The sequence below is a fragment of the Myotis davidii genome, unplaced genomic scaffold, assembly GCF_000327345.1.
Source record: "Myotis davidii unplaced genomic scaffold, ASM32734v1 scaffold147, whole genome shotgun sequence".
NCBI classification, from domain to species: Eukaryota; Metazoa; Chordata; class Mammalia; order Chiroptera; family Vespertilionidae; genus Myotis; species Myotis davidii.
In genome coordinates, this window is record NW_006383010.1 from 526,441 (window position 1) to 539,263 (window position 12,823).

Here is a 12,823-nt window from a genome sequence, read left to right on the forward strand (position 1 = left end):
CACACCTTCTGCAGGGCGGCTACCGCGTGCCCACGCACAAGCACTCTCTGTCTTCTGGCAACTTCTCCGCAGCCCCCGCCGCCGGGGAGGGCGCCGCGAACCCGGGCTATCAAAGTCCACAGAGCCCGGTGCTCACCGGCCCCGACCCCGGCTACGATCAGCCCAAAGCCGGGGGCTGCTTATCCGCGGAGTGTGCACAGCCCGACTGCCAGCCCCCCACGCATGATGCTTACTCAGCGCCCCGAGACTGCCTCAAACCCCTCAACCAGACGGCCGTGACCGCTCTGCTGTGAACACAAGTGAACACAATGTGAAAAGCCTGCTGTGGTACTGAGCACGGGGCTGTGCGCGGCGCTGGAGGAAGGGAGGTGTGTGTGTGAGTGTATGTGATTGTGAGTGTGTGTGAGTGTGTGTGTGAGGGTAGGCGTGAGTGTGAGTGTAGGTGTGATTGTGTGTGTGTGATTTAATAGGATCCTGCGGTGGCGTCCCAGCGACCACCCCTCATACTGTTTACAAAGTTGTGCAGTTGGTTTTGTTCTGACCCTTTGGGCGCGTGTCTGTTGGGTTTTGTTAGGCTAGAAAAATTTTTGTTAGACATGAAAATGTTTAGACGGCATTTTCATGTCTCTAACTGTGATATTGAGCTGCTCTGGTGTGCAATGTGCAGTCTGTACAGAGTTGTATTTAACAAGAGTGAAAGTAACTTAAGTTCGCTTTATCGGATTTGAGTTGTGCGCAGAGGTTAAGCGGGAGAATGCAGCTGTTGCAAAAACGTATATAATACTGTGTTCACTTTTTAAAGATATTCCCTCTGATACTGTGTTAGCAGCGGGTCTGTTTAAACTTAATCTTGTTATTGTGTCTCATTTCCTTTCCTTTGATAACTAGAACTAAAAGCATTGTTAGCATTCTTCTCCTGGAAGGAATTAAATTACTTGAAGCATGAAAAGCACACCAGGGTGGTTGTTAACAATTATGATTGTAGATTAAACACACACACACACATACAACCACCTCAGCAACTGCTGGTCCTTTAGATTCCGGTTCAGGTGGGGATGTGCAGTGGCGGGTCTGGGCCGGCACTGGGCAGGCCTCTGCCTGCAGGGGACCTCCCTGCCCTGCCCCAGAGGCCTGCATCCCAGAGGAACTGGCCTTCATCACACTTTGCTTCTTCCTCAGGTCAGATCTGGCAGAGGCTGGCTTTCACATGCACATCCACCTTTACAAACTACCTGCAAAGCCAAATGCTGAGACTAGCAGCAACCCAGAGGGTGGGCTCTCCCAACGAAATGAAGGTGGCACAGCAATTCCAGTCTGAATCACTGTGCCGGGCGCTGTTGTACCTCAGAGTAAAAATATTGCTGAGGTCAGACGCCCACACTCTCCGTGCCTTTTTTCTCTTTCCCAGAAAGAGCACATTGTACTCTGTGTGTTCTTACCGAAGTGACCGAGGCCGAATCTAAGTAGACCTCTTTTATGCTGAGGTTGTTGGGAACTGAACTGATTTTGTAAGGAACACTTTTCCGGAGTATGTGTCTAATTCCCCATGAGCCCAGACCTCAGCTGTACCTCATCTCCAGTGGCTTTTATTTGAGTTTGCTTCGTGAGATCACTGTGGGGGATTTCACCTCTTTTGCCAAAGAGGAAAATATGTTTGTTTGTTTTTACAGAATATGTGGACCCCAAAAAATCCTTTCTCTAAATAATGCATTATAATCTTACTTGTATGATTATAACTTTCTGTGAAAAATATAAATATTATAATAGCGAGGGTGCTGGAATGTCACAGACTATCTGTTGGTTATTTTGGAGCATAAATGGGATACTTTGTGGAATTCACATGGTTTTATATGGATACTAATATAATAAACTACGCCAAATCAAAGGCCTATGCCTCTCATTGGTGTCTGCTTGTGGCTCAGGCTCCCAAAACAGACAAGTGGGACAGTGCAAGAAGCATGGGCTTGGGGGCAGATGGGTCTTGGTTCCAAACTCTGATCGGCCACACAATAGCTGAAGGCAGGGCGAGTTGTGGGAATCAATGAAGATGACCAGATTAGCACAAGCAGAGGCCAGGCAAGAGCTTGCCTGCTACCGCAGTGGAATCAGCCACATCACTTGCATTTTGGCAGAGAGAGGCTCCAAGGCAGCAAGGAGTGGGAAAGGTTTACAGTGGGAAAAGAGGGAGGCTTTTCTCCCTTATTTCTCATTTTGTACATGCTTTTTCTCTACTGGTTCATGATTAGTTTACCAGGAGCTGGCAGTTTTTGTCTTTTCCCCCTGAAAAAAATCCATTTTTAATTTTTCTTTAGTTCTCCTATTTTTCTGCCTCAGAAGCTCACAACCCATTTGTTACAGCCCCAGGTGGAAGTAAAACCGCCTTAAACAATGGCAAGGATAACCCTAGGGAGGCCCCTAGTGAGATTTACACCTTCCTCTGACGTCACCAATATCCTTGTTGCAGCTTTGCTTCCTAAAGAATATGGGGGCTGTGTGTACACAGGAAGAGGTCGTGTGTGTGTGTGTGTGTGTGTGTAGGGTTGGAGGGATTGGAATGCTATAGTCTCCAGGACCTAAGAACCTACACTGTAACTTCAGTTCTGGCATTCTAACACTCAACTACAGAAAAATTATTTCTAGTGCAGTTTAAACCCAGCTCAACCATAACCTTCATTTCTGAAAATCAAAACTGAATCAATCCTAGGTTTCATCAAATCTTGTGTCATTTAAGAAAAAAGAAATATAAGTATTGAGGAAAAAGATTGAAAAGCTGACAATTTCATCTATATTTCCTCTTTTCCTCTTTGAAAGTGGCCAATTAAAATAGAATCAAGCCCAGCTGGCATGGCTCAGTGGTTGAGTGTCTGTCTACCTATGACCCAGTAGGTCATGGTTTGATTCCTGGTCAGGGCACACCCCCGGGTTGTGGGCTTGATCCCCAGTGTGGTATGTGCAGGGGGCAGCCGATCAATGATTCTCTTTCATCATTGGTGTTTCTATCTCTCGCTCCCTCTCCCTTCCTCTCTGAAATCAATAAAAATATATTTTTTAAAAAAGTAGAATCAAGAGTGGGATTTGAGTCCTTGCTCTGACACTACCTGTGACCCTCCACAAATAATATAAATTTTCTAGTCCTCAGCTTATTCATCCTCATAATGGAGTATTTTTTTTCTACTGAACATGTGTGTGACACATGAAGCCACAAGTAAACATTTGAACACATGTATTGCATATGAGGACAGAGTATTATATTTGATAATCTTCATAAAGCCTTTCAGCTCTAATAGACAGAAATATTACATTTGGAATCTGCCGCCCCCTACTGTCACTTTACCAAATTGCAAATTTTACCTTCCAAAGCCATAGAATTCAAGTTTTTGTCTGTTTTACATTTTGTATATCTAATTTTCCTTCTTATAGTTCATTAATCTACCTTCCTATTTACAAGCCAGATTTTTTTTATCCTCACCTGAGGGTATGTTTTATTGATTTTAAAGAGAGATGAAGGGAGAGAGAGAAACATTGATGTGAAAGAATCATTCATCTGTTGCCCCCTGTATGCTCCCAGACCAAATCCTCAATCTAGGTATGTGCCCTGACTGGGAATTGAACCCAAAGCTGGGCACTCTAGGTGCACCCCTGTGTGCACAGTCTTGTAGTTGAACCTTAATTGCTGTTGGCATCACTGGGAGGAGTTGACCTCTAGGTCAATTGGCTGTGAGGACCAGCTGTGACTACAGTGGGAGAACTGCTGTGCAGGAGACACCCCTATGGAGCAGGACTTGTTTTGGTGGAGCTTTGGTGCTCACTGAGTCTGCCTCTTGAGTTTGCCACTTATGGATGTGCACAGTTGTAATCTGGCATGGTCTGAGGCTGTTCACCAGGTACACTGGCTCTAGGGCCTCCAGGATGGTACAAAGTTAACCACTGGCTGGGGCCACCTCACAGGTGCTACAGAGGGATCTGCAGAGGGCTGCTATTTGCTATTTGTATTGGGCTTGGAAGTGCCCAGATGAGGCCCAGGTGTGAAGCAAGGCAGGCTGGTGCTAGTGCCGGGTCTTGGGGCTTTTATTGATAGGTTTGGGGCATGCTGTCACCAGCTGCAGCTTGTTTGAGAAATTTTAGCTCTGAAGCCTGAGCCAGAACAGGCCATTCATATGGAAAAGCTGCTGCAAACAGCTTGGATGGGGCTGCAAATTGGATGGGGCAGAGTCTCAAGGAATCCCCAGGGTGGAGCAAACTGTGGGCCATGCTGATATGGCTGCCAGTCAGCCCCGAGAAATGGAAGGTCCCAGCACAGAAACAATGACCCCTGCACGCTCCCCGGTCTTGGAGAAAGCTGCCCCAAGTTCCTGCCCCAATGCTGTATGTGTTTGAGTCCCCCAGTCCTGGAGCTCAGAGGAAGCCAGACCATGTAAGTTTGTATGTGGGCCCTTGAAGAGGAATACCTGGGATTCCAGCCACCTCCTAGTCACTCAGCCACAATCCTCGCTGGCTTTTACAGCCTATGGTCGTGGGGACTTCTCTTCCCAGCTCTGAGACCCTGGGCTATGGGTCTGGTATGGGACTGGGACCCTTTGCTCCTCTCTGGCGGCCTCCACAGAGAGATGCTCTCCCTCCTGATTTGAAAAACAGCCCACAGGGATGCCTGACCCGCCCATTCTGCGCCTTTGCACGTCCTACCAGTCTCAGTGTGCTTTCTTCTTTACTTCTCTAGTTGTAGGATTTTCATTCAGCCAGCTTTCAGGTGGTTCTGAATGATGGTTGATCTGTGTTTTAGTTGTAATTTTGATGTGGTTATGGGAAGCGGTGAGTACAGGTGTTTACCTACGCTGTCATCTTGGTTCTTTACTTTCAAACGGTGTCTTTATGTTTTAGGTGTGTTCCTTATACACAACTTGTTGCTGGATTATTTTTATCAACTTGAATTTTTTCTTTTAATTGGAGATTTTAGTCCTTGATCAAGCTCTCTCAAAATCCAATCCCAGTAACGTTTGCTCAACCCCTGCCAGAATATACCAACACTTACATTGTGGGTGTCCAGTCTTCTCCCTTGCACATCCACAGCCAGGTTTTGCTATAATTTAATCCTGGCTATAAACCTTGCAGCCAAAAGTAGTGGGTACAGGTGGGGGTTGGGTAGCAGCATCTCTAACACCTTCCAGCCTAACAGAGGTGACTCATTAGGGAAGAGGTGGGGGTGCTTCTGTAAGACCAAGAGTGTAGGCACTGCAGAGTCAGCGTCCTCAGGGGTATCCATCCAGATGTCCCCATGGCACCATGCCCCCAAGGTTTTCTCTACCAGGGCCATAACAATGAGATGGCCAGCCTAAAGCTCAGCTGTTTCAACCCGGGCCTCCTTGTAAGCTTCCCAGAGGTCCGCTGGCTCTCCTATTTCAGCACTAACAGCTTGTTAACAACCCTTAGTCTCATTATCTTTCTTCAGGTCAACACAACCCAGCAGTAACCAACCAACATTGCTATTCTTGTAGGCATTGTTCTCCCCATGTTAGCAAATGCATGTGTCACTGAACTTCTAGAGAATTCCTCTCCATGAGGACATTTGCCCCAGTTACCACTTGTGTCTGGAGTGTCCAAGACCATCCTCAGATTGAGTCATTTGCTAGAAAAACCCATAGGACTAAGCATAGAAGTGCCCTCACAAGTGTGACTTATTAGAGAACATCAAACAGAATCAGCCCAAGGAAAAGGTACATGAAGAAAACAGAGGAAGCCAGGCCCAAGCAGAGTCTTGTCCCCGTAATCGCACAGGATGAGCTTAACTCCTCCCGCAATGACCTGTGACATGTACAAAGGACAGCCGTCAGGGAAGCTGGCCTGAGCCTGGGCGTGGGAGGCAGGGTTCTTATGGGGCTCAGTCACATAGGTGCACTCTGCTGGCACATCTCCAAAATCTCAGATTCCCAGAAGGAAAACAAGTGTTCAACATAAACCCTATTGTTTGTACAAACATCTCAGACACAGTAAATAACTCTTATCAGCTAAGCAATGGGGGAAACACTCCTAAAATTCTCATTGCTGGACATTAGCCGAAGGCGACCTTGCGAACAGGTCTTTGTAAGGGTAACAGGTTCAGGCCTGTTAACTCTTCTCTACACACCCTCTGTGAACTATTCGGTAACTGGGCCACGACCTGTCCCAAGCAATGCATGTATCCTAGGTACAGACCAGGACGTCATCCTCTCTCCCCTCCAGGTGGGAGATGAGCCACTTCCTAATCTCCTATTAAACTGTTTCCTCAGCTCTCACCCTGGTCCACTGTTAGTCTGGGTCCTTCAAAAAGCAGACACCAAGGCCAAGAAGGGCTCAGCCATGTCAAGGATTAAATAGGGGCAATTCTGGTGAGGAAAGATCAGGAGGGAGCTGGGGTTGGTCGGAGGCTGGGAGGCAACCAGATCTCAGGCAGGCCTGGCCCCAGGTGAATGAAAGGAGGCAGGAAGCCTGGGTGAAAACAACTTGAACTTTATTGTAATGCTAAGGGAGTCTGGCAAGGCTGTCAGGGAGTCAAGCCAAAGTCATGAAGCCATAAACTCCCTCTCAAGATCAGTGGTTGAGAAGCAGCAATAGATTTCAGAGCGCAGCAGCTGGGCGGGCCTTGTCCGCATGTGCCCTCCTGGGGATGACAGATGCTTTCTCAGGCTGCCACAGCAGTGATCACAGCTTTCACAATACACCTGGAAAAGATTTATTATCAAACACTTAGCACCCACACAGTCATTTATACCTTTTAGTTAAAAAAAAAAAATTGTCATCCCACATAAAATAGAATGTTGATTAACAATGAGAATACAGAGGGAGAACCGAAGATGGCGACATAGGTTAACACCAGAGATTCACACTACCTAGTAGGATTGATTTTCTAATTATTATCAGTGTTATCCTCACAGATGACAATAGCTATCAATTTTTGTAATACGAAACCAACCCAAGGAGACTAGTTTTTGCCATCTGCTAAGTTCCAACAGAAGCCGGCCCTACAGTTGCTCCAGCAGTGTCTTCCAACCAAACTTGTTTTTTGTTTTGTTTTTAAATATATTTTTATTAATTTCAGAGAGGAAGAGAGAGGGAGAGGCTAGAAACATCAATGATGAGAAAGAATCATTGACTGGCTGCCTCCCGCACACCCCCAGAGGGGATCAAGCCTGCAAGCCAAGCATGTGCCGTGACCAGGAATTGAACCGTGCACTCCTGGTTCATAGGTCAATCTCACCAGCCAGGCCAACCAATGTGCTTTTAACTAGCTCAGGTTAAACCAGTGGTTCTCAACCTTGGCTGCACATTAAAATCACCTGGGAATCTTTTTAAAATCCTGATTTCTGGGCCTCATGCAGCCAAGGTTGAGAACCACTGGATTAAACAGTTCCTCGGATGAGTTAATTCCTACCCCCAAAAATTGTTCTACCACAGTAACTAAGTTCAGGCCTTGCATGAACTTTATGACTTGTTGGTACAAATAATAGAAACTACTAGAAATAATTAACAAACCAAAGTATTTAATGTGAAACAAAATTCATTAAAAAATTGAGATTGATACCATTTTTAATGTAGAAGATGCCATCTTTATTTACAGGCTTATTAAAAAAATAATAAACTCAACTTAATGAGACAGAATACATTTGTCATAAATCTTATAGATCTGAGGCTGAGCCTAAGTGGAAGACCAGATAAGGGGAATAGGATGTCAATTATAATTATAAGAATGTGCAACTTAGGCATGAATTAATAGATTTTGTTTCTAAACAGAAAAACAAAATATGTTCACTGTGGGGGGAAAAAAACCCAGCACCAAGACAAACCGTGCTAACTTTTGACAACTGTTCAGTATAATCACCAAGACTTACAAATTTTCATCCCTTAAATCTATTTTAGTAAGTCGAATAACCTGTTTTGCCAACATATTCAGAACAGATACTTAGAAGAGCATTTAGAGGTTAACATGTAGCTGTACACACACAACCGTCACACTGTATTGAAAAGTTTTTCTCAGCTACTCTGAGTGTGCAGTGTTTCCTTTCCTTTCAACTGATTATGCCAGTTCTCTCCTTGTGTTTGGTTTTGCCCCAGAAACTTCAGTATTCTGCGTTTCTTTCCTATACATGTGAAAATAAAAAACTGCTTCTCATTCAGTCCTTTGGAAAAAGTCTGTAATTCTTAAAGACCTTATATCCAAAATGAACTTTTAACTGGGTAGTTTCTAAACATGTCAGGAAGCTCACAGTAGCATCTGAGCGACAGTGCTCTCAAGTAGCCGTGCAAACCAAGGTGCAGCAGGAACGAAAAGGGGACTGACCCATGCAAGTTTAAATTTTAAACTACCTGGAAATTTTCTTATTCTGTTCATCAGCCCTTGAAAGGAGTTATATCATAACCATCCCTCACAATCCTATTACACAGCACCTTTATAGATAGGCCAACTGAAGGCCCTAAAAAAATTCTTCATAGACTCAGTAGACAGTGCTTGAAAGTCATAAAGTTTTAGCTAATATTTCCTAAGAATTCAGTCATAGATATTCTCTGAAAAAATGCCAGTCATCCCATTCTGTTTTAAAAAAAATAAAAACAACATGGTTTTGAGTCACACACAAAAAAACATTTTCAGACTTGCTACAATGCAAATTTTCTACATGAGTACACTGGCTAAATTCCAGCGTGCAGATCTCAAGTCATGCATGGGGGTATGTGTTTGCAGTTGGGGGAATGCATAAGGAGAAAGCATTTGTTTTCTTTTAAGAGGCCTAGCCTAGCATGTCAGGAACAAACAGTAACATGTAGCTTGCTTATTCAGTTGTACAATTAAATACTAGCTTTTGCTTAGAGGCATCTTTATCCTACAAGGTATTTTAATATCAGTAACAATATATACTATGAAGTGCATTTCTATTACAAATTAACATGGAGATATACAGATGAATAAAACCACCAAAACAAACCATAAATGAACAATAGTTAAAACATAAAATTTATAAATAGCAAAACCACCAAATAAAGTATATACATTTTACAGATTTACTTATGAACAAATATATATAGTGCATCTAAGAAAGACAAGAAAATGTGTTATATCACATAACATCTGAACATTAGAAATGAAGAACTGATAATACTCTAAGGTCCTTGCAGGCTTTTCCCCACACTTAATAGTCCCTTAAATGTATATCCTTTGAAACAGTGATACTGGCAAAACTATCACCTCTTTAAAAGTAATATTTTCACTTTCCCCAACAAGGTACAGTGGCTGCAAGAACGGGAAATGAAAGAGCACTACTCTATGCTTAATCCTGGGATAAGAACACTAGCACATCAGAAGTTTGCATCTGAAAAGCTCTTTAGTCAAACAGACACTGATATGAAAAGCCTACCAGAACAATTACTGTATGAAAACATCTTTACCTTATCTTTCCTACCAGTGCCTCAGCTTTTTAGGTGACTAGGAAATGTTACTCTGAGGAAAAACTGCTATTAGAATGCAATATATTTTGTTGATATAGTAATAAATTTGAGCTTTTACTGTCAGAAAAATGTATTTGTAAGTGCCAGGACTATCACAGCAAGACACACTTTATAAACAACTCAAAATGTATAAAACTGTCTTTTGTAGATCCCAGAAAAAAAAAAGCATTTTAGACTACACAGTAATAACGTAATGCTCAATACCATGCACAGAGATCAACATAATTGGGAACAAAGAATTTACACTTATCTGCATCTCTTGAAAAATCAGAAAAGTACAATGTACAATAACTACAGAAACAATTTTGGTGCAGCACTGATTGATAAGGATTGCTTAAAGAAACCCATTTTGTACTGCATTGCATAGAGCTGAACAGCAAACTCATCACAATAAATGATCATCAAGAACTGATTTACATATCAGGATGCAAAATAAAATTTTAAAAAACCCAAAGCCATTCTTTCAGTTAAAAAAACAATTAAGTCCAGCCTACATTTCTGCAACTCATTGAGTCAAGTTCTGTCTTTTGAAACACCACACTTGACATTCTGGAATATATAACATGAATTCATTTATTCTCTTGAATTTAAAGGCTATTTCTTATAAAATACTGGTTAGCACTATCCCTTCTGCTAAGTGGGAGAGGAACCAAATAAAACAGTAGTGCTTCATTTGGTACTTAAGAGCCTAGTAATATCCCTTTGGGAAATACATGCTTTGGTGCTTTACAATTTTTTAAGAAAATCAAAATTGCTTTACATGCAATAGCCAGTTATGATATACCACAGAATCAGGGATTCAGGCGTTTAGAATTGTTCACACGAAGCCCTGAGGTACCCGCCTTTCATTTGGGCAACAAACAGCCTCCCTTGAGCTTGTATAGTCTTTGTCGCCATCTTCCCTAGTGCCCCAAGTTCCGAACAGTCTGATTTTACAATCTTGTCTGGGGATGGTCAGTTTAACAAGACTTTCTCTGATACAGACTGTGTAGATCATCTAATTTAGAAGCACTGTCTTCTAACGGAGCTTCCCTCGAAGTTCCCAGGTCTCCATTTTCATGTCCATCAGTTACTGACTTCTTATTAAATCCTAAAAGAAAGAGGAAAAAATGCTGTTACTTTCTAGTCTTAAAAAAAAAAAAAAGTCTTGTGATTCTACTGAGCCAAAACAAAGGAATGAATGCCCACTGTAATTAAAAGTATTATTGGCCCGGCTGGTGTGGCTCAGTGGATTGAGTGTCGTCCCACGCACCAAAAGGTTGCTAGTTCGATTCCCAGTCAGGGCACATGCCTGGGCTGTGAGCTCGAGCCCTAGTAGGGGTCATGCAGGAGGCAGCTGATGGGTCTCTCTCTCTCTCTCTCTCTCTCCCTCTTTCTCCCTCTTTTCCTCTCTCAAATCAATAAAAACATTTTAAAAATAAATTACTGAAGAACATCTGAGGCTTTTATATTTTTAATTTTTATTAATAATAACTTTTAGATTAGAGATTTTTACCTTGTAACACTTTGACTTCCCCGCTTGTGTCTTTGCAAGTGGCACCAGGATTACTACCTCCTTCTAATTCATCTAGGTATAAACGGTAACGATGTCCACTCTCATCTTCATACTCTACATTTTCATCATCAGAATCCACTTCAGGAGCCACATAAACTACTTCAAATTCAATCTCTCCTCTCTAAAATGGAGAAAAAAAATAAGGAAGTCAAATTATGTAATTAAAAAAGGATTTCTAAATTCTTTGGGGTGGTAGATAGAGATGAGGAACAGTAGTCAGACCTCAGATGCAGCTTCCTTTCAAGGCAACAAATGACAGTCTAGAACAGTCGTGGGCAAACTAGGCTCGCGGGCCGGATTCGGCCCATTTGAAATGAATAAAAATAAAAAAAAAAAAAAAAAAAAAGACCCTACCCTTTTATGTAATGATGTTTACTTTGAATTTATATTAGTTCACACAAACACTCCATCCATGCTTTTGTTCCGGCCCTCCGGTCCAGTTTAAGAACCCATTGTGGCCCTCAAGTCAAAAAGTTTGCCCATCCCTGGTCTAGAATCTCAAGAGGTAAAAGAGAGCTTTGAGGCCATCATGTCCAGACCAACTCCAGGAATCCTCTCTAAATTCTTTTTAATATTATAGTAGTTCTTTCTACTGATCACAATATTTTTGCTTATAGATCTAAAAAAAAGGATGCTTAACTACGCAATTTATAGAATTCTGGAACAAATATTCAGTTTAAGTCATTTTGCCATTTTGTACTTTACATAGCAATTCAGCAAATCCATCTAAATAGATATTAAAGGTATACCTGAAGGCATCACACAAACTTTTCCTTGTCTAATTCAGCAAACCTCTACATAATGATTTTGTTTCTTACTGACTAGGTCTTGAACCTTAACTTTCACTGAGTACCAGACACAGTGTTAACAAGGTATTCTGTCAGTAGTAACAGTAATCACCATATTTACTGTACAAAGTTACATCCGTTAGTCCTCAGAATATCACCGTTGTAGTCTCTTCTACATGAATGAAAAACCTGAGCGTCCTGGAGAAAGCAGGTAACTTCCAATATGATGAACAAGTAAAATAGAAAAGTAGAAATTTGACTCCAAATTCCTGCTCTTTCTACCATACTCCACTAAATGTATAATACTGATACAATTATTCTTTAGTAACAACTTTAGGTGCAAGTAAAAAAATTACAGATTACATATTATGTTAAAATATTCCAAATTAGAATTATCCTATATAATAGTCCAATATAATAAAAGGGTAATATGCAAATTGACCAAACGGTGGAATGACTGGTCACTATGACGTGCACTGCCGACCAGGGGGCAGATGCTCAACACAGGAGCTGCCCCCTGGTGGTCAGTACACTCCCACAGGGGGAGCGCTGCTCAGCCAGAAGCCCAGAAGCCGAGCTCACAGCTGGCGAGCACAGCGGTGGTGGCGGCAGGAGCCTCTCCCGCCTCCATGGCAGCCTAAGGATATCCGACTGCCTGCGTAGGCCCACTAAGCCAGCAGCTGGACATCCCCTGAGGGCTCCCGGGCTGAGGGACCCTTCCCCTCTTCCATGCACGAATCTTGTGCACCAGGTCTCTAGTCCTATATAATAAAAGAGAAACATGTAAATTGACCATCCCTTCACTACACTCACCAGCCAATCAGGGTGAATATGCACATTAACCCAACAAAGATGGTGGGTTAACCTGCATACACATGTGCCCAAGCGGAAAGCAGAGCAGGAGAGCTGGAGGCTTGGGGGTCCATGGCTCCCTCAGTTGCTCCCAGCATGGGGAGCACCAGGAATTCTGGGAATAGTAGTTCTGATGGCAGCCCCAGGACTGGAAGCC

General features: G+C 42.8%; 2 protein-coding genes across 3 annotated transcripts in view; one reads left to right on the forward strand and one right to left on the reverse strand.

Moving 5' to 3' along the window:
- Window positions 1–1,889, forward strand: part of DCBLD1 (discoidin, CUB and LCCL domain containing 1) — a 37,393-nt gene extending 35,504 nt beyond the window's left edge. Inside the window, exon 15 of the mRNA XM_015557786.1 lies at window positions 3–1,889. Within this exon, the coding sequence (XP_015413272.1) occupies window positions 3–293 (291 nt within the window). The 3' untranslated portion in view covers window positions 294–1,889. The remainder of the gene's footprint in view (window positions 1–2) is intronic.
- Window positions 1,890–7,542: 5,653 nt separating this feature from the next.
- GOPC (golgi-associated PDZ and coiled-coil motif containing) overlaps window positions 7,543–12,823 on the reverse strand; it is a 29,318-nt gene continuing 24,037 nt past the window's right edge. For both annotated transcript variants that reach the window (XM_015557825.1, XM_015557824.1), the window contains 2 exons: window positions 10,967–11,147; window positions 7,543–10,561 (listed from right to left, as the gene is read on the reverse strand). In XM_015557825.1, the coding sequence (XP_015413311.1) occupies window positions 10,431–10,561; window positions 10,967–11,147 (312 nt within the window). In that variant the 3' untranslated portion in view covers window positions 7,543–10,430. The remainder of the gene's footprint in view (window positions 10,562–10,966; window positions 11,148–12,823) is intronic.